Source organism: Mustela lutreola, chromosome 13 (assembly GCF_030435805.1).
Source record: "Mustela lutreola isolate mMusLut2 chromosome 13, mMusLut2.pri, whole genome shotgun sequence".
Lineage (NCBI taxonomy): Eukaryota > Metazoa > Chordata > Mammalia > Carnivora > Mustelidae > Mustela > Mustela lutreola.
In genome coordinates, this window is record NC_081302.1 from 62,693,284 (window position 1) to 62,713,275 (window position 19,992).

General features: G+C 44.5%; 1 protein-coding gene across 1 annotated transcript in view; it reads left to right on the forward strand.

Moving 5' to 3' along the window:
* Window positions 1-16,839, forward strand: part of FAM124A (family with sequence similarity 124 member A) — a 113,408-nt gene extending 96,569 nt beyond the window's left edge. Inside the window, exon 4 of the mRNA XM_059144311.1 lies at window positions 13,677-16,839. Coding sequence (XP_059000294.1) covers window positions 13,677-14,489 — 813 coding nt within the window. The 3' untranslated portion in view covers window positions 14,490-16,839. The remainder of the gene's footprint in view (window positions 1-13,676) is intronic.
* Window positions 16,840-19,992: the final 3,153 nt, after the last annotated feature.

Consider the following 19,992-nt stretch of genomic DNA (forward strand, 5'->3'; position numbering starts at 1 on the left):
AGTGTCTGCCTTCAGCTCAGGTTGTGATCTCTAGGTCCTGGGATGGAGTCCTGCATCAGGCTCCCTGCTCAGCAGGGAGTCTGCTTTTCCCTCTCCTTCTGCCTCTCCCCCAACTTGAGTGTTTGCAATCTCTCTCTCAAATAAATAAAATCTTTAAAAAAGGAAACTGGGAAAAAACACAAACATGTGGAAGTTAAACATGCTACTAAACAACCAATGAATGGGTCAATGAAGAAATCAAAAAGGAAGTCAAAAAATACATGAAAACACAATGCTATAAAATCTTTGGGACACAGTGATGGCATGTCTAAGAGAGAAATATAAAGTAATCAAGCCTACCTCAAGAAATAAGAAAAATCTCATCAAAAACTAATGATGTACTATATGTTAGCTAATTGAACATTATAGAAAAAAAATCTCAAACTATCTAACTTTACAACCAAGGGAAGAAGAAAAACAACAAACCCCAAGGTTAGTAGAAAGAAGGAAATTATAAAGACCAGAGCAGAAATAAGTGAATAGGAACTGAAAAAAAAATAAATAAAATAGAAAAGATCAATGAAACCAAGAGCTGGTTCCTTAAAATGTAAATAAAGTAAGCCTTTAGCCAGACTCAAAAGAAAAAAAAAAAGTGAAAGGTCCCAAATAAAATCAGAAATAAAAGAGAAGTAAAAATCAACACCACAGGAGTGCCTGTGCGTGGTTCAGTGGGTTAAAGCCTCTGCCTTTGGCTCAGGTCATGATCTCAGGGTCCTGGGATGGAGCCCCACATCAGGCTCTCTGCTGAGTGGGGAGCCTGCTTCCCCCTCTCTCTCTGCCTGCCTCTCTGCCTGCTTGTGATCTCTGTCTGTCAAATAAATAAATAAAATCTTTAAAAAAGAAAATCAACACCACAGAAATACAAAAGGTTATAGGAGACTACCACCAAAAAAAAAAAAAAAAAAAAAATGCCAACAAACTGGGAGACAACCCAGGAGAAATAGTAGGTTTCCAGAAATGTATCCACCTTCCAAAACTGAATTAGGTAAAATCAGCAAATCTGAAAAGACCAATTAATAGTAACAAAATTAAATTGTTGATGAAAAAACTCCCAACAAACAAAAGTCTAGTACCAGATGGATTCACCTGTGAATCTACCAAATCTACCAAACACTTAAAGAGGAGTTAATTAGAATAAACTTATTAACCTAAGGAGTTAATAAGAATAAACTTGTCCAAGGAGGTGAAAGTCCTATACTCTAAAAACTATAAAACATTGATCAAAAGTAGTTGAAGATGACATGAACAAATGGAAAGACATTCCATACTGCTGGATTGGAAGAATATTATTAAAATGTCTGTACTACCCAAAGTAATCTACAGATTCAATCTGTATGCAATCCCTACCCAAATACCAACAACATTTTTCACAGAACCAGAAGAAATGAGCCTAAAATTCGTATGGAACCACAAAAGACCCTCAATAGCCAAAGCAATCTTGAGAAGGATCAAAGCTGAAGCTGTCACAATCCTTGATTTCAGGATATACTACAAAGCTATAGTGATCAAAACAGGATGGTCCTGCAAATAAAAACTGACACCCAGATCAATGGAACGGAATAGAGAGCCCACTCCACTCAGCGGGAGCCTACTTTCCCCTCTCTCTCTCTGCCTGCCCCTCTGCCTACTTGTGATCTCTCTGTCAAATAAATAAATTTTTAAAAATCTTAAAAAAAAAAAAAGAGTGAGAGCCCAGAAATAAGCCCATGTATATATGGTCAATTGATCTCAACCAGAAAGGCAAGAATATACAACAGGGGAAAGACAGCCTCTTCAACAAATGGTTCTGGGAAGACTAGACAGCTACATGTAAAAGAATAAAACTGGACCACTATTTTACCATAAACAAGAATAGATTATGAAGCTAAATGTGAGGAAACACCAGGTGGCTCAGCTTGTTGAGCATCTATCTGACTCTTGATTTTGGCTCAGGTCATGATCTCAAGATAGTGGGATTAGCCCCATGCTGGGGGCGGGTGCAGGGGATCGTTGAGGGGAAAGATGCTCAGCAGGGAGTCTGCTTGAGATTCTCTCCTTCTGCCCCTCCCCCTGCTCATTGGTTCTCTCTCTCCCCCTCTCCGACTCTAAAAAAATAAACATTTTTTTTTGTTTTGTTTTAAGGAACCTAACTATGTAAGACCTGAAACCATAAAACTTCTAAAAGAAAACATAAACAGTAATCTCTTGAACATGGCCATGACTTAGCAACATTTTTCTAGGTATGGCTCCTATAAGGCAAGGGCAACAAAAGTAAAAATAAACTATTGGGACTATACCAAAAAATAAAAGCTTTTGCACAGCAAACCAAACTATCAACAAATGAAAAGGCAGCCTACTGAATGAGAGAAGATATTTGCAAATGATATATCTGATAGGGAGTTAATATCCAGAAATACATAAAGAACTTACACAACTCAACACCAAAAAAATAATAATAATCTAACTGAAAATTGGGCAGAGGATCTGAGTAGAAATTTCTCCAAAGAAAACAAAGATGGCCAATAGATACATGAAAAGATGCTCGGGGCGCGTGGGTGGCTCAGTGGGTTAAAGCTTCTGCCTTCAGCTCAGGTCATGATCCTGGTGTCCTGGGATTGAGCCCCACATCAGGCTCTCTGCTCCACAGGGAGCCTGCTTCCCCCTCTCTCTCTGCCTGCCTCTCTGACTACTTGTGATCTCTGTCAAATAAATAAATAAAATCTTAAAAAAAAAAAAAAAAAGATGCTCAACATCACTCATCATCAAGGAAATGTAAATCTAAACCACAAGGAGATATCAACACCTATCAGAATGGCTAGTATCAAAAAGATAAGTGTTGGCAAGAATATAGAGAAAAAGGAACCCTTGTGAACTCTTGCTGGAAATGTAAATTGGTACAGACACTGTAGAAAACAGTATGGAAGTGCCTCAAAAAAATTAAAAACAAATACCATATGATCCAGTAATTCCACTACTATTTAGCCAAAGAAAACAAAAATACAAATTCCAAAAAGAGGTAATACCCCTTTTTTAGTGTATCATTAGCCAAAATATAGAAGCAACCCAACTGTCTATTGAGAGATGAGTGGACTGAGGCGTGTGTTTACACACACACATACATACACACAATGGAGTATTAGCCATAAGAAGGGATAAGATATTGCCATTTGCAACAACATGGATAGATCTAGAAGGTATTATGCTAAGTGAAATAAAAGGAAGAAAAACCAGAAACAAACACATTAGTACAGAGAACAAATTGATGGTTGCCAGAGGAAAAGGGAGTGGGAGATACAGGCTTCCTGTTACAGAATGAGTAAGTCCTGTGGATGAAAGGAACAGCATAGGGAAAATAGTCAGTGTGGTTATAATAGTGTTGGATGGTGACATATGGTAGCCACGTTTGTGGTGACCACAGCATAACATTTAGACTTGTTGAATCACTATGTTGTACACCTGTAACTAATGAAACATTGTGTGTCAACTCTACTTCAATTAAGAAGAAAAAAAAAAAGGTAGGATAGGCTGAGACACAGTCTCACAGTGAAACTCAGTCCTGGCAAAGTAACCTACCATCAAGAGGGATTTCACAACTCGGATCTCTCCCTGGGGAGTAAGGGATTTGAACTCCTCTTGTAGTGCTGCAGCTTTTTAAAGTGTGTACCTGAGAAATGAGTCCCCAAAACATCTAGCTTTGAAAACCCATGGGGCTCCTGTCCAAAAGCCCCACAAGGCTATCAGGACCTGAGAAATAGTTCTTTTTTTTTTTTTAGAAATAGTTCTTAAAGGGCTATCCAGAATTACCCACCCCCAGGGCCTAGCAGAGAGACAGTGAATTAAAAAGCATCAAGTCTTCCTTTAAAAACAAAACAAAACAAAAACAAAAAACCACACCCTGTTTGCCTATCTTAAAGCGTCACCTAAGGGCTGGCACATCTAATTTAACACATATCCAGGGACCTACTGAAATGCTTTACAAACAGTTGCCTGTGGGTGCTATTTTTGTGCTCTTCCCTCTGCCTCATTCCAGGTCACCAATATCTCCCAGAAAGGAGTTTTGTCTTGTGCCCTGTTTTTGCAGCTGCCCTCCAGGGGAGGCTGCTTGGCTCTGCTGGCCAGCAGGCCTGAACCTTTGCAGGCTCCAGAGGACTATAACAAATTGAAAAGGAGTTCTTAACCAACTATATACCACAGGGCAAAGAGGTATCAGACTGAAATTCCCACTCTCTCTATAAAAGCAGGTTATTACTGTATCTTTATAGCTGTGGCCTATGGGGCATGCTTTTATTTCAATACTTGTATGGGAGCTGACTATAACCCTCTCCAGAGACTGGGAAGGCTGGTGGCACCATCCTTATGCTCTTTATCTTCATGTTTTTCCTCCTCTTAGCCCCAGGTTGCAAGAAAGGAACTGCTTATATACTTTTTTTGGTGTCCCACCTTTTGTGTCTGCCACCCTGAGAAAACATTCCTTGATAGTTTGACCCTGGTATCCAGCAGGGCTTGTGTGTCAGTAGGATGGTAGCAAACAAAGAAATGCTTCTTAATTGGCTATCAACCCAGGGTGGGCTGAGGCTTGGTGCAGAGAAAGCAGACAACACCTGTCTCCCAGTCTTCCCCTGAAAGAGTTATATTTGCATATTTTAAACTCTGCTGCCTGAGGGTCTAGCTTTCAATCAGCCTGAATCTAGGCTCTGACTGAGATCCTCCCTTTGGGACACTCACAAGTCTTAGAGCACCCTCAATTATTTGAAGCCACTAGGAATAAAATAGACTGCTGGGACAAACACAAAGCTCCAAGATACAGTGAAAAGCCAGAGCAAGATTGAATAATAATTTCATCTCCCGCATGATCCTGCTCCTTCAGGCTGGGAGATTTGGCTGTTTTTTCTAATGCATAGCAACCAACACAGAGAATGAAAGAAAATGGAGAAACAAAGGAACATGTTCCAAATGAAAGAACAGGTAAAGTCTCAGAAAAATACCTTAATGAAATAGAGGTAAGGAATTTACCTAATAAAGATGCTCACTAAGCTCAGGAGAAAATGGACAATGAGAATTTCAACAAAAAGAAAATATAAGTACCACATATTAAGTCATAGAGCAGAAGAAATAGTAATTAACTGAAAAATGCACTGGAGGGGTTCAACAACAGACTAGATAAGCAGAAGAAAGGATCAGTAAATTCTAAGACAAGGCATCAGAACTCCTCCAATTAGACCAGCAAAAAGGAAAAAGAACAAGAGTGAAGATAGCTTTGGGAACTTATGGGACAACAGCAAGCAGACTAACATTCACATTATAAGGGTCTCCAGAAGGAGAAGAGAGAGAGAAAAAGTAGGAAACTTATTTGACAAAGTAATGGATGAAAACTCTCCTAACCCAGGGAAGGAAACAGACCTGCAGATCCAAGAAGTCCAGAGAGTTTCGAAAGGATGGTACACCATGATTGAGTAGGATTTATTCCAGGGATGCAAAGATGGTTCAACATCCACCTTTCAGGGTTACACTGAAAGACTTGCGGATCCCCTTACCCAAGAATTCAACACTGCCACAGGATGCAAACAGCAAGAGGTTCTTTATTGTTACGCAGGCGCCTGCGGGTGGTCAGTAGCGCCTACGGGTGGTCAGCAGTTCCTGCTAGCTGAGCACCCCAGGCTGGGGTGGTGCAGGATTTTTATAGACAGGTACAAACAAGTTTTGGATGGGACGGAGCTGATTGGCTGACAATTTGAACATTTGAAAAAGGCATACTTGGTGTTAGCAGATTGGCTTTGGAGGACCTACATTCTGGCCAGTCACCGTTCAGATAGTGTACAGTAGAGGGTACGTGTTGAATTGCACGTTTCTAACCTTTATCTATATACGTGCTGAACCGCCTGTCTCCAGCTAGCGTACGTGCTGAACCGCACGTCTCCGGCCTTGGTACTTATCAATTTTACTTAGTAGTAGGGGAAATTCTTAACAGGGGAAGGGTATAACTTTATTTGATTACACAGCGAGCGAGGGTTTAAGCAATTTTTCATTTCTTAGCAAAGCATTAGAAGCATTATTATACAGAAGCCAGAAACAGCTGGGTTAAACACAGATTTTTGTTATTCGTTATCCTGTTATGCTGCTTGCTGACTCCCTTATCTATGGTCAGTTGGCCACAGTTTCTTAGTTAGCATAAGCTGGTTATAAAAAGAATGTTAAAACTTATAGGCTATACTATAGTTCTGACCTGGGGTCCTTCACACACTATATTATAAAGGATGGATAAACATTATATGATCATCTAAATTGATGCAGAAAGAAATTCAACATTTGACAAAATTCAACATTTACGATAAAAATTCTGGATAGGTTGGATATAGAAGAAACATACCTCCACATAATAAAGAGCATATATAATAGGCCCACAACTAACATCATACACAGTTGTGAAAAAGTGGAAAACTTTTCCTCTAAGACCAGAAACAAGACAAAGATTCCCACCTTACTGCTTTTATTTGACATAATACTGCAAGTCTTAGAACTATTAGGCAAGAAAAAGAAATAAAAGGCAACCAAACTGGAAAGAAAGAAGTAAAACTGTCATTATTGGCAGATGACATGACACTATATAGAGAAAACCCTTAAGCCTATACTAAAATAAAACAAACAAAAAAACCTGTCAAAACTGGTAAATGAATTCAGTAATGTTGCAGAGTATAATATCAATATATAAAAATGTGTTGCATTTCTATACACCAATAACCATAAGCGAAATTAAGAAAACAATCCTTTCTAATTTTACCAAAAGAATAAAATACCTAAGAATGAATTTAACCAAGGTGAAAGGCCATACGTGGAAAACTATAAGACACTGATGAAGGAAACGCAAAAAGATACAAATAATGGGAAGGTATTCCATGCTGATGGATTAGAAGGATCAACATTGTAAAAATGTCCATACAATCTAAAACAATCTATATATTTGATGCAATCCTTATTAATATCAGTGGTATTTTTTATAGACCTAGAACAAATAATCCTAAGATTGGTATGCAACCACAAAAAAATTCTCAAGAGCCAAAGCTATCTTAATTTTTAAATTTTTTTATTTTTTTACTGTGTTAGTCACCATACAGTAATCTTAACTAAGAAAGAACAACAAAGCCAGAGGCATCACACTTCCTTATTTCAAACTACATTACAAAGCTCTAGCCATAAAAATGATACTGGCATAAAAACAGATACGTACACCCAAGAACAGAATAGAGAGCCCAGAAATAATTTCACACATACATAGTTGGTTAATTTACAACAGTGGAGCCATGAATATACAATGTGGAATGGGCAGTTTCTTCAGTAGATGGTACTGGGAAAACTGGACAGCCACATTTAGTATATGTGCTGCCGAAGCGAGCACTGGACAGCCACATTTTTAAAAAATGAAACTGGACCACTGTTTTATACCATACACAAAAATGAACTCAAAATGGATTAAACCTTGAACATAAGAACTAAAATGATGAAATCCCTAGAAGAAAACAGGTAAGCTGCATGACACCAGTCCTAGTGATTTTTTTCAATTTGACACCAAAAGGAAAACAACAAAAGCCAAAATAATCAGTGGGTCAGCATCAAACAAGAAGGCATCTGCACAGCAAAGGAAACCATCAACAAAATGAAAACACAACCTGAGTGGGAGAAAATATTTGCAAATGTTTATCTGATAAGCGGTTAATATCCAAATACATAAAGAATTCACACAACTCAGTAGCAAATAAAGAACCTGATTAAAAAATGGGCAGAGAATCTGAATAGAGATTTTTCTCTAGAAGACATTCGCATGGCCAGCAGATCCATAAGACGGTGTCCAGGATCGCTCCTCATCAGAGAAATGCGAATCTAAATCAAATGTTATGCCATCCCACACCCATCAGAGTGGCTGGTATCAGACAAGAAATACCATGTTGTCGAGGATGTGGAGTGAAGGCTGTTGGTGGGAATGGAAATTGCTGCAGCCACCGCGGAAAACCTTATGGAGGTTCCTCAACAACTAAAAATAGAATTCCCAGAAGATCCAGCAATTCCACTTCTGAGTATTCATCCAAAGAAAATGAAAACCCCCAAAAAGAACTCACACATTACGGCATTATTTACAATGGCCAAGATACAGAAGCCACCTGTGTGCCCATCAGTTGATGAATGTATAAAGAAAAATATATTTTTTCAGCCATAAAAAAGGAAATCCCTCCATTTGCAACAACACAGATAGACTTCAAAGGCAGTATGCGAAGCAAACAAGTCAGAGAACGGTACCATATGATCTTACTTCGATGTGGAATTCAAACAAACAAACTCACAGATACAGAGAACAGACGGGTGATTGCCAGGATTGGGGGATGGGGAGTAAAGCTGTTCAAAAGGTGTACTTTCAGTTGTAAAATACATAAGCCCTGGAGATGTGACACAGCTTAATGACTGGCTAGCAATACCGGGTTGTATATTGACCTACTAAGAGAGCAGATTAAGAGTTTGCATTACAAGAAAACAATTTTTTTTTTTTTTTTTGCTTAAAATCAGGAATGACTGGCAGAGGACAAACACTTGGTGGTTTTGCAGAGATTTTCACCACTGTGCTTGTTTAACAGAAAACTACCTGTGCCGTCTTATTTTTGACTCCATCATGAAGGCAGGGGTTCAGATAAACCCTAAATTACACTGCTTTGAAGAGAGGATGCACCTGATGTTGGTCACCAGAGGGGGGCTCAGGTGCACCGTGGAAGCGCTAGCTGGGCAGGTGGGGTTTCAGCTGGAAGAGTACTAGCTGGTGGTAATGGCAGGGGCTGGGGTAAGGGTTGCAGGAATGTGGCCGTGAGCCTCCCCCCAACACAGCCAGCTCCCACTTTAAGCTCATGCAGGATGTGTGGTGATTAACTAGGTTTATTATGGTGATCATTTCACAATACGTAATATTAGTACAGCACTGTTATTCTATTTTTTATATATCAACTATATTTCAATAAGAATTATTTTAATCATTTCTATTTAAAATAATTTTTAGGGGCACCTGGGTGGCTCAGTCGGTTAAGCGGCTGCCTTTGGCTCAGGTCATGATCTCAGGGTCCTGGGATCAAGCCCCATATTGGGCTCCTGCTCAGCAAGGAGCCTGCTTCTCCCTCTCCCAATGCCTCTCCCCCACCCCTCCTCATGCTCTCTAATAAAATCTTTAAAAAGTAAGTCTTTAAACAACTTTAAATGTTTTAAATAATTTCAAAGACAACATAGGCTATATGAAAACTTCCCAGAGGACAGTGAAGTGGGAAGCAAGATGTGTTTTTCTTCAGAACAAAAATCTGATTTTTCATGTAAACCCATTGCCCAATTTCCTTGAGTTGCCCCTAATGTTTTTGTTAGTCGCTGGATTAAAATTTCTATTTCTGTCTCATCACTCAGCACACATTGCCACCCTGGTTGTATTTGCACCAAGGACACAAGAGGAAATGACCCTTCTCAGAAAGAGGAGGTGTGAGAACGAGGGAGAATTCCAGTGTGACACTGCCCAGGGTTACTGGGTCAGGGCAGAGTCCCCTTCACCAGGGGTTCTACCCATGTGCCAGGAAATGAGTCTACTGACACCCAGATCACTGAAAAAGATGCCTCAGCTCAGACTTCTTCACGCTCCTAACTGCAAACTGCCTAGGCTCAAAGTTGCCAGAGAAGCTTCCGGGGTGACTGCTACATGTCACTGCTTTGTGATTTCAGAGACATAACCAGATCTCCCTGGCTAGTTGCCTGAAGCAGATTCATTTATCTAATGCTATTCTGTTCCATAAATAGCAAAGGGAGGACCCACTGGCTTCCAGTGAGTCAGCAGCCTGCACTGCTTCAGAGAGAAAGGCAGGGGACTCCAAGGCATATGGCTGCTGTCAAAGAAGGCAGCCCTGAGAGCCCGAGGCCAGGCAGAGAGAGGCTTCCCTGGAAGGCGGGCCCACAGGGTGAGGTTTTACTCTGGAAAGGTCACCTGGGGAAGTTTCCTGAAACATCTAAATGATTCATTCTCAGCCTGTAGTGTTCCTGGTCAAGTTAGACAAGCAGACAAGAGAGGCCAGAAACAGAGGCACAGCCAGGAGAAGGGCACAGAAAGAAGCTCCACCCAGTGTCTATGTGAGTTGTCTTTAAGATAGACGAGATGCTGCTTTTGAAGCTGACTTTTCTGCAAAGCTGGAGAATACCACCAGATTTGCTGCAAACTCATCCCCCATGCACTCAGCGTGGGAACTGGGGTGGAGGGAATGGTGGAGGCTCGCAGCCACCCTCCTGCAACTCCCTGCCCCCGACCCTGCCCTTACCACCAGCCAGTGCTTGTCCAGCTGGAACCCTACCAGCCCAGGTGCACTGTGGAAACACTAGTAACCAACATGGGGTGTTTCCTGTCTTCAAGGCAGGTAATTTGGGGTTTATCTGAGCTCCTGCCTTCATGATGGAGCCAAAATGAGAGAACATAGGTAGGTTTCCATTGAACAAGCACAGGGGTGAAAATCCCTGCAAAACCACCAGTTGTTTGTCCTGTGCCAGTTGTTCCTGGTTTTAAGTCAAATTTAACACCATTCTGCCCCCTGATAGTGGGATGATTTGATGTCTCCTAGCAGTTTCTTTCATGGCAGCCTTGGCCTTTTGATGCTCATGAAGCAATTCTCATGGAGGCTTCCTTTTTCAGGCAGATTCAGAATGCAAATATGCTTACCAAGGCTCCAAAGATGGAAGGCTCCTGAGACCATCAGGAGAACCACACTGTACCCACTTACAAGCTGTACCAAAAGCATTTTGCACCATATTCTTCAAAAATCTATAACTCGGACCATCAAAAATCTCCATAAGTGCTACTTTCACTTTTGGCTTCTTAAGCCACCCTTGGCAGAACGACTTGGGAATTTCAGTGGGCTGTACAGAAAGGGCAAGACTAGATTCATCAGGCCATGGGGACACACACTACAGAATATAGAGACTGAGATTTAAGAAAAGGATCAGGAGGTTGGACAGATAATCCATACAAAGACCTGAATATCTGAATTGATGTTTGGGAAGACACTCAGGCAAGCAACCGGGAATGTGGCTTGTCACAAATCTTACAAAGTGAAAGACTACAGCAGTATCCTCTAAAATGCTTTCTACCACCAGTCTTCCTCCCCATCCAGTCCTTTCTCCTTTATGCCGCAGCCACAGACTTGGCCGTGTCACCATCTTGCTTTCAAGTCTTCCGGTTTTAAAGTGCAGGGGACTTACATGAACACGATTTGGTGCCCACCCAGACGAGACTCCTCTTACCTCTCAGGGCTCACCTCTTGCTTTGGTTCACACCTACAGCCTCTGATCAGGCTGCTTCTGTGCATGAGCGTGCCTCCATGCCATGCTGGTCGCCCTCCAGTTGGAGGGCACCTCGTGCACCTCCAAGATTTTGTCCAAGTATGACTGCCCAAGGGAAGCTTTTTCTACCCTCTCCCCATGCTGCCTCATTTCTCAGGAGAATCAACATCTCCCTCCTTTGTGCCCAAACGTGCTCCATCCGTTGTCACTCACCTTCTCATCATAGCTCACTTTATCATCCTTGAACACTGTATTGTTCGTTGTTAGGGGCTTAGATTATGTCTTGTTCAAAATTATCTGTGCCTGGGGCGCCTGGGTGGTTCAGTGGGTTAAGCCGCTGCCTTCGGCTCAGGTCATGATCTCGGAGTCCTGGGATCGAGTCCCGCATCGGGCTCTCTGCTCAGCGGAGAGCCTGCTTCCCTCTCTCTCTCTGCCTGCCTCTCCATCTACTTGTGATTTCTCTCTGTCAAATAAATAAATAAAATCTTTAAAAAAAAAAAAAAAATTATCTGTGCCTGGCCCTCTGGACCTTTTTCTCACCAAAGATCCCATAGAAAATGATAACTAGAATATTTCTGTGGTGCAAGAGGCTGATGGTAAAAGAGAGCAGCATCTTGGTGCACCTTTAATAACCCACTCAAAACTTGAACACACCCATGGAGAAGACCCCCAGTTAGTGTTGAGATGGAAAGAATGAATCAGACTGTATAAGATTAGGAGAGATCTGCAAGTAGGCAAAGACCTTAGAAATCAATGGAAGGAATGGTCATACATAAATAACAGAATTAAGACTGCAACATAAGGATGAGTATGTAGATTTCTTACCTAGTCAAGGTGTCCTTGACCAGAACAGCTCTAGACTCCATTCCCATTCGACTGTGATCAAGCCAGCTGCTTCTCAGTCCCACACCCCCTCCACATTTGTTGCCTACCTGCTAACAGTCAGCCTGTTTGGATTGGCCCCTCTCTAGCACAGCCTCCTCTCCACCCATGCCATCCAGCAGAAGGCCAGCTGTGCATCTCAAAGGCTCACCTGTGGGACCACCTCCTTTGGAGACTCCTCTGCTCCTACGGGGCAGGTGTGCCTGGTCTCTCCTTCACAGCCCTGTCGTTGGGCCTGTCATCAGGTTCTTGCCCAAGGGATTTCTTTCTCTTATCTTTCAATGTAAGCTTCACGTGGTCAAACACAGAGTCTCATTTTAGTTTCCACTCCTTCACCTGTAATAGATACACAATAAGTGTATTTTACATTCACCCATATCTCGCAAGCAGCTGTAGGAAAACCTAGTTCCCATTTAATAGGGGAGCAAGGGTGTCTGTTGTATAGGGAAGGGCCTGCTGGGTGCCAGGAAAAATCCCAGATAGTAAACCACATTCAGGACCCTTATTTCAAGGATTCATAAATTAGATGATCCATACTAAATAGGGCCAGACCCGCTGTCCCCAAATCCATTATTTAATGGAAACTGCATAGTAAGTTTGACCTGCAGGCTTAGGCACTGAGCTAGACCAGATGGCGACTCTGTCTCGTATAGAGGTCCCCCGTTCTACAGAACAGAAGCAGGTCCCTCGTGTGCTGCAGGGAGGGTGGGCGGAAGAGCAGAACAGGGTGAGGTGTTAGAGGGAGACAATGCTTGTCCAAGCCCTAAGGGGCTTCCGTGGGGTCTGGCAGTAATCAGCAGCACCCCCTCCTGTCCAGTCCCTGCAGGGCAGAGTGTATGGAAGAGTCTGGTTCCAGATAGCAAGAGAATAAATGCTAATTTCCTGATAGCCCATCACTCATCAAAGATTTACCACCCTGAGCCATGGGCCACTGCCCCTAGGATATAGCCTGGCAATCTCACACATACTGGAATAGAGTCCCATGTTGACCTAAGACTGTGATACCCTACCCTGAGCACGCCCATCTTCCAATCAGTTACATTCAAACAGTGCTGCTTTGGTTGGAGAGAGACACACCCTTCAAATGTTCTTTTTGTATTTACTGGTGCCCTCATCCCGGCATCCTCACGCTTGGGCCTTGCCAAGCGAATCTTGTGGCGAATCTGTGCAGCAAGCAGCCCTCCCTATGTCCTTGAAATAACAATAGCCCCGACGGCAGCCAAGGGCTGCATCTCCTCCCAGGTTCAGAGAGGTCTCCTCAGGCTGAGAAGTCGGGTCCACACTCACCCAAACTCTGCTACCTCTTGGTTTTAGAGTTTGGAGAATGAGATGTCTGGTAACGTTTGATTGCCACGACACTGCTGGATGTTTCGAGTCAACATCCTCCTTGCCAGTGACCCCAGTCCTACACTAACCTGACGTGCCCTCTTCCCCTACAGGCACAAAAGGTGCACAAGAGGATTCCTAAGGCTGGCAGAAGCCACCACGCGTCGGAGCAAAAACCTCCTTCCATGCCTTCCCCGAGCACCACCGCCCCGAGCCGGACGCCTGGCAGCAGCCAGCAGCCCCTACCGGACAGCTCACATCCGGGCCCTGGCCAGATAGGCCGGCCGACCGGGCATCCGCAAGAAGCCGCCAGACAAGCCGGCAGCCCTCCCAGCCTCCCCTGGTCCTTCCAGAGAAGCAAGTCCTTGTTTTGTTTGCCCACAGGAGACTCCTTCCCGGGCTCCTCAGCTCTACCACAGTGGTTTTCAAACACAGATGGCTCAGGGCACAGGGCGACGGAAGGGAGGCACAGCCACCTCCTCTCCATCGATGACCTGGAGGGGGCCCAGGAGACCGACGTGGACACGGGCCTCCGGCTGTCCTCCTCAGACCTCTCTGTGGTCTCTGCCTATTCAGCGCCCAGTCGGTTCTGCAGCACCGTGGAAGCAGCCCTCCCCCCTGAAAGGTGCAGCAGCCACTGGTCAAAGCCTAAGGGTTTCAGAGACGGCCCACTGCCCACCGGGAATGGGGGGGCCACAGAGACCACCTGGGCTTCCCTCCCTTTCTTCACCAAAGGGCCTTGCAGCTCCTCAGCCCCAGCGGCCGCTGCTGCTCCCCCCACTCATGGCCCCTCCTCATTCACAGAGTCCTCCCCAGAGCCTCCCTGTGATGCTCTCCGCACTGAACAGACCGCGGGCAGAGATGCCCCACTGCCCCCAGTGCTGGCCGGACCCGTGGACAATGACATGGAGGAATTCTACATCTGAACACCCTCTGCTCTTGTGTTCCAGACACACAGACTCAGGTCCTACTGCCGCCCTGGGGTCTGCACACCATCCGTGCGTGCTCTCAGCCAGCCCCCTCAGGTTCGTCGGAAATCCTTCCGTCTCACGGGCTCACTAGCACAGGTGCCACACCACCCATTCTTACCTGAGAGGTGGCACATTTTAGAGACTTGCTGGAAAAACGCTCACATTTTTTATGCAAATAAATTCTCAAGCTTAAGTTGTAAAATTTTTTTGAATACCCAATTCCTTTTGAGATATGGTTTAGTGCATTTAATACAATTTAAATGCCTCATATCATTATTTGAAATGAAAAGAAAACCTAGTCAGCCGGAGCTGATTCGGCAATTTTTCATGCTGTGAGGGAAAAACAATTAAAGCCAAAATGTTGAATGTGGGAAAGCTACTAAGTGACCTGTATGAGAGATTAGTGCACAATAACGTAACGTACAGCTTACTGGATTCTGCATACATATTTGCATCACCAGGCAACAGTGGCCCTAAGAATTTCCAGGTAGTGCTGATAGTGCGAAAAGTCAGCTTGATAAAACAGCGAAACACGTATCGGGCTACGGTAATGCCTCGCTGTGATGCCATGCGTATCTGAAAATCTGAATTTATGCAAAAGTAGCTAATATACTTTATAAGGATTTATCCTGAGTAACAGACTCATGGTGGAATCAAAATATGATCTGTGTTCCAAAAACCGGATTTGCATCCACTTTTCAACAACACCTCCCTGTAACAAGTGGAGTCTACAGAGGACCACTCCACTCCTGGGATTTATGTGGCTCCCTGAGGAACCGCTCACTGGAGTCACAAGATAACAGGATATCGGTCATAGGAGTAGCTAAGCTTAAGACAGTTGCATTTTAAAAAACTACCATCCAAGGGCTATGTATATATGTATGTATATAAAGGACAGGAGCCACACTTTATACTGCTCTCTCCATGCTCTCTCCGGGAAACATGTATGGCCACACACCCTGATCTTTCTGTTTCTAAACAATTTGCAACCTTTTTCAGTGGCACTTTGATGGCACAAATTAATAAAGGCCCCCATCTTCTCCAAATAAGTTTTATACAAAACGTTGTCCTGGACAGACCCTGTTTCATCGCCAGCCTTCCACAAGTGCATAGAAGCCTTAATTAAAAGCTGGCGCTCTAGCCCAACCTTAACCTTTTCTGCCTGTTTTCTGCTTCTGTCGAAGTATGAATGATATTTAAATAGCACCTCTCTCCCACTCAGGGAGGGCATGTTTACAACCCCAACCTCAGCAGTGCTGAGCACGGGGCACGGTGACGCCGAGCTGTGCCTGCCTGCTACCTCCCTTTGGGAAACAGGAGCATGGACTTCCTGGCCTTGCTCACTTCCTAGTCTGGTGCTCCTTGCCTCCATGACTCCTGGCCCAGCTTTCCACACCAGTCTGGATACAGCCTCAGGATCCATTTCAACACTGCTCTCCAGGCAGCCGTGAAGCCTTTGCCATTCCTGCAGTGAGAACCTTAGATCCTGCCCCCCACCATCCAAATGATAAGATTCTCCATGTTAAGTAAATAAAAACATGGTCTCTTTTACTTTTAGGCCAGGAGCAAACAAACTTTCTAGAAAGGGCTAGAGAACAAACGTAGTAGGTTTTGCCAGCCATTTGGTTTCTGTTGCAATGACCCTGCTCTGAGCACCGAAACAGCCAGGGGAGACGTGGGAGTGAGCAGGAGTGGCTGGGTTCCAATCAAATCTTATTTACTAGAACAGACAGAGCCCTGTGCTGGAGAGAGGTTGATCTAGGACCTCGGGCACAGCCAGCAAGAAGGGATCTGCATCTGCAGCCCTCTCTGCCACGGGGTCCTCCTGTCATGCCGGTGACCCCAGGAGCACAGGGCTCAGGGCCCTGAGGGGCTCCTTTGTGCAGAGATGGTTCTTAGTAAGCCACTAGCCATCCACCTCCCATCCGGAAATGTGACTCAAGGCAGCAGGGGGGTGAAAAACAACAGGTTAATGTTAAGAAGGAGAAAAATAACTCCAAGGTGTTGACGCCAACTCGTGAGCAGCAAAGGTCAGTGAGGCATAAACAAACGGGCCACCATCCAGTGATGGCTCCTCCTGGCGTGCCCCATCCGTGCCCTTAGTTTAGTTTAATATACTCGCATGCACCCCTAGGATTACTTTGGAACCCAAACCCCGATGCTCTCCGGTCCCACCCCTTCTTAGTAACCCACCCTCAGCACAGTCCAGTCTACCAACCGAGGGAAGGTCCTGACACCCACTGGGGGATCCTGACTCTTGGACTGCTGTTGTTGTGATGGAGGCTGGCCTACAGTGAATGCTCAATAAACGTGTTCAATTAAAAAACATGAGGCTGTCTCAAATTATTTCTCTCCTGGACTGTACTCTGAGGTACAGGAAATCTAGATTTTAGCCCTAGGTTTGGGGGGGGGGGTTTGTTGTGGTTTTTGGGTTTTCTTGTTTTTTGTCATTTAATGGAACCCAGTCTCTTATCTTGACCTTACACCTCCCCCCAGCATGGCCCAGGGGAGGGGGTGGGGGAAGGGGGGCTACTAAGTGTCCCAGTCTAATTCACAACCCATCCCTTATCTCTTCTGCAAAAAGACTCCCCAAGTTACTGCTCACGATCCCATCATGGTGCCTAAGCACCACCAAGGAGCCACTATAAAGATGAGATGCTTCTTAGACAGTTCCTAACTGACCTACCAAGCCCTGCAAAAGTCATCTCGGGTCACCCATGGGGGTGGATTGGTGAGCTACCAAAGATAGCTTGTATTCTGGGAGCACGGACATGTGGTTGTACAAAACGGGTTATAGCGCTGGGTATGCATTGAGCCCTGTGACCTAACCTAAGGGAATAGTCACATGGAAGCCAGTTGGACTACACTGTCTAGTGTGTTCCAGGTGAGACCAAATGTTTACTTTTACTGGGAAGACCACTATGGCTGATATCGTCAGTCTGCCTAATTCAGGAGACATGCAGGAGAAATCTATCCTCCTCCAGGGCTTTCTGTAGATGAATGAATTCTATCCATCAGGTAAGAAACACCTAAGTAGACTCAGAATTCCTGGAAGAGACATTTGAGGGTAAATAAAACTAACTATGGAGAGCTTCTCCCTCCCAAACCCCCAGATGGACATGACCCAGTTATGGTCAATGATCTCATGTCTGCATTTCAGGAAAGCAGTGGGAACAGACCAATGGTCTTCCTCCCCCTCCCTGCCCACCACATTGCTCCGTGTTCCTGGTCTGAACATAGATGTCTCCTAGGATTTATAGGATTCTGTTTCTCTTTAATTCTCTGGAAATAAAATTGAGCAGATCCAGCAGAGGTTTGAGAAAATAACATGAGAAATTGACATCACATTATAAAAATGGGTTCATGAAGGGTAAAGAAGCTGAATTTATATATTTTTATATAATCACACTCTTCCAACTTTCACTGAAGGCTTTTCTCTAATCTTTGGGAACAGAAGTCCAAACACAAAATGTCTTTAAATCCCATCATATGAATAACAGAAGCAAACCTTAATGGTAATGTCAGCACACTTGAGTCTTTTTAACAATTTCTGTTTTAGAGATGTGATAACTATTATCCAGTTATGTGCTCAGAATTAGGATCAATATATCCATTCAAAACAAAAGTCACCAGAGTATTTGGTGAAGCTGAAAAGGCCCCTTCTCTGTGCCCTTATGACATGCTCCCTAATCTCTCCATCTGTAATGAGGGTCCCACCTCCTGTTGCCTAAGATGTCATAGAAAAAAATGTTTCTACACATGGGGAACAGCCCCTAACTGGCGTGGTCTGGGTTAGAATCACCGCAACCACCCCATCTGACACATTTGTCTTATAAGTCGAATGTCTGAACGAAGCCAGCCAGGCTTCCTTAGGTCAGCCCTGCCCAATTTCCAGAACAAAACCCAGAGCCTTTTGGACAGGAACAGCTCTACATGTTCGTGGCACTGTCCAAAAAGGGGCCTGATGAATAGAATACTTCGGGGCCAAGTCACGCGCAGGCCTGCTGTGGGGAAGCTTTGGTGCCACCTGGTGGCCGCCCTAGCCAGGAGGGTCAAGCAGCCCCCCCTTTTCCCGAAGAGGGCTCCACCCAGAAGAACAAAAAGGAACCATTTCTCTTCCATTTATTACTCTGCATTTAAATATTTCTACAAGGTACTGAGGCAACTGAAATCACAAGGACTTAAGACAATGCAGATAGAAGCAGAAAATCTGGGCTAGGGAGAAAAGAGTCCATAAATACACCAACGATAAAGAAAAACATAACTGCTGGGGAAGACCTTCCCAAGAGCCAAAGCAAAAAGGGAAACATGAATAACGCAGTTCCCCGGTGGGATTTGAAGATCTAGCGATATTGTCTTATCCTCATTGTTAACGTTGTCTCAAGGTTATTTCTCAATGGGAACCACATTTTTCTTAGCACAGTTTCTAAAATTACTTTCTCAGAAGGGGATTTCCATGAGGGATTTTGTCTCAAAGGTTACTGGGTTTGGTCCAAGAGGATAGCTTTCTTGATGGAAGGCTGGAATTTATAAGACCTAGAGGAGCGGGCACGGCTCAGGCTTCAGGTGAACCTCCCTAGACACCTCCAGCCACATTGTGGGGAGACAGAAATTTGGCCCTCGTTGGAAAGTCTAAAGGCTGTCTTCCTCCAGTCTCTTGAGACCCAATCTGTAGTTTAGCAAGTGGAGGGCGGGGGTGAGGCCAACGTCCTCCTGAGAGACCAGAGGCCCCCACCCCCAGTTTCAGCCTACAAGCCTAGAGTCTCCCCATCTCCTGAGCCCCTCTACAACCTCACCCTTGCCCTGTGGTCCCAAAATCCACTCCATTCCCTAACCACCCCCTGTTAAGAAAGGCTTCCAGTACAGAGAAGCCCTTCCACATAACTTAGAAATCCCCTCAGCACCCCTTCCTGAGCTTCTGGAGAACCCATAGGGATTCAGGTCCCCGCACCTCCTTCGTTGCTCTGCGCAGTTCGGCTTGTCATGCAGTAAGCACTTACTGAGTTCCACGGCGCGTCAGGCTGGTGCTGGAGACCCAGGACTGAATGGCTTCACTCTCTCTGTGAACCAAGGGCAAGTTATTTCACTTCCCTGGGCCCCCATTAGATCATCTGTAAGACACGGACAAGAATATCTACCTTGGAAGATAATGAGACTTAAACTGTGTCATTTGCATGAAAGCCTCCTGGGCTACCTACGAAATAGCCACGCACAAGGGCCGCCTTCCAGGTGCTTCTCACAACACAGGTTCTCCTTGTGCCTCTGGACACCACGTCTCTGGACAGAATTCCACCCGATGGGAAACCGTCTTTCTATCATCACATGCTCAGCCTCCTGGCTCTTCTCCTTCCTCCATTTCAAGCCACTGCCACAAAGCCAGACCTTGTGCCTTTACCACCCAACTCCCTTCCCTAAACCCCTGTCCCTCAAGCCTGTGATACCCATTCTGCCTTCCCGC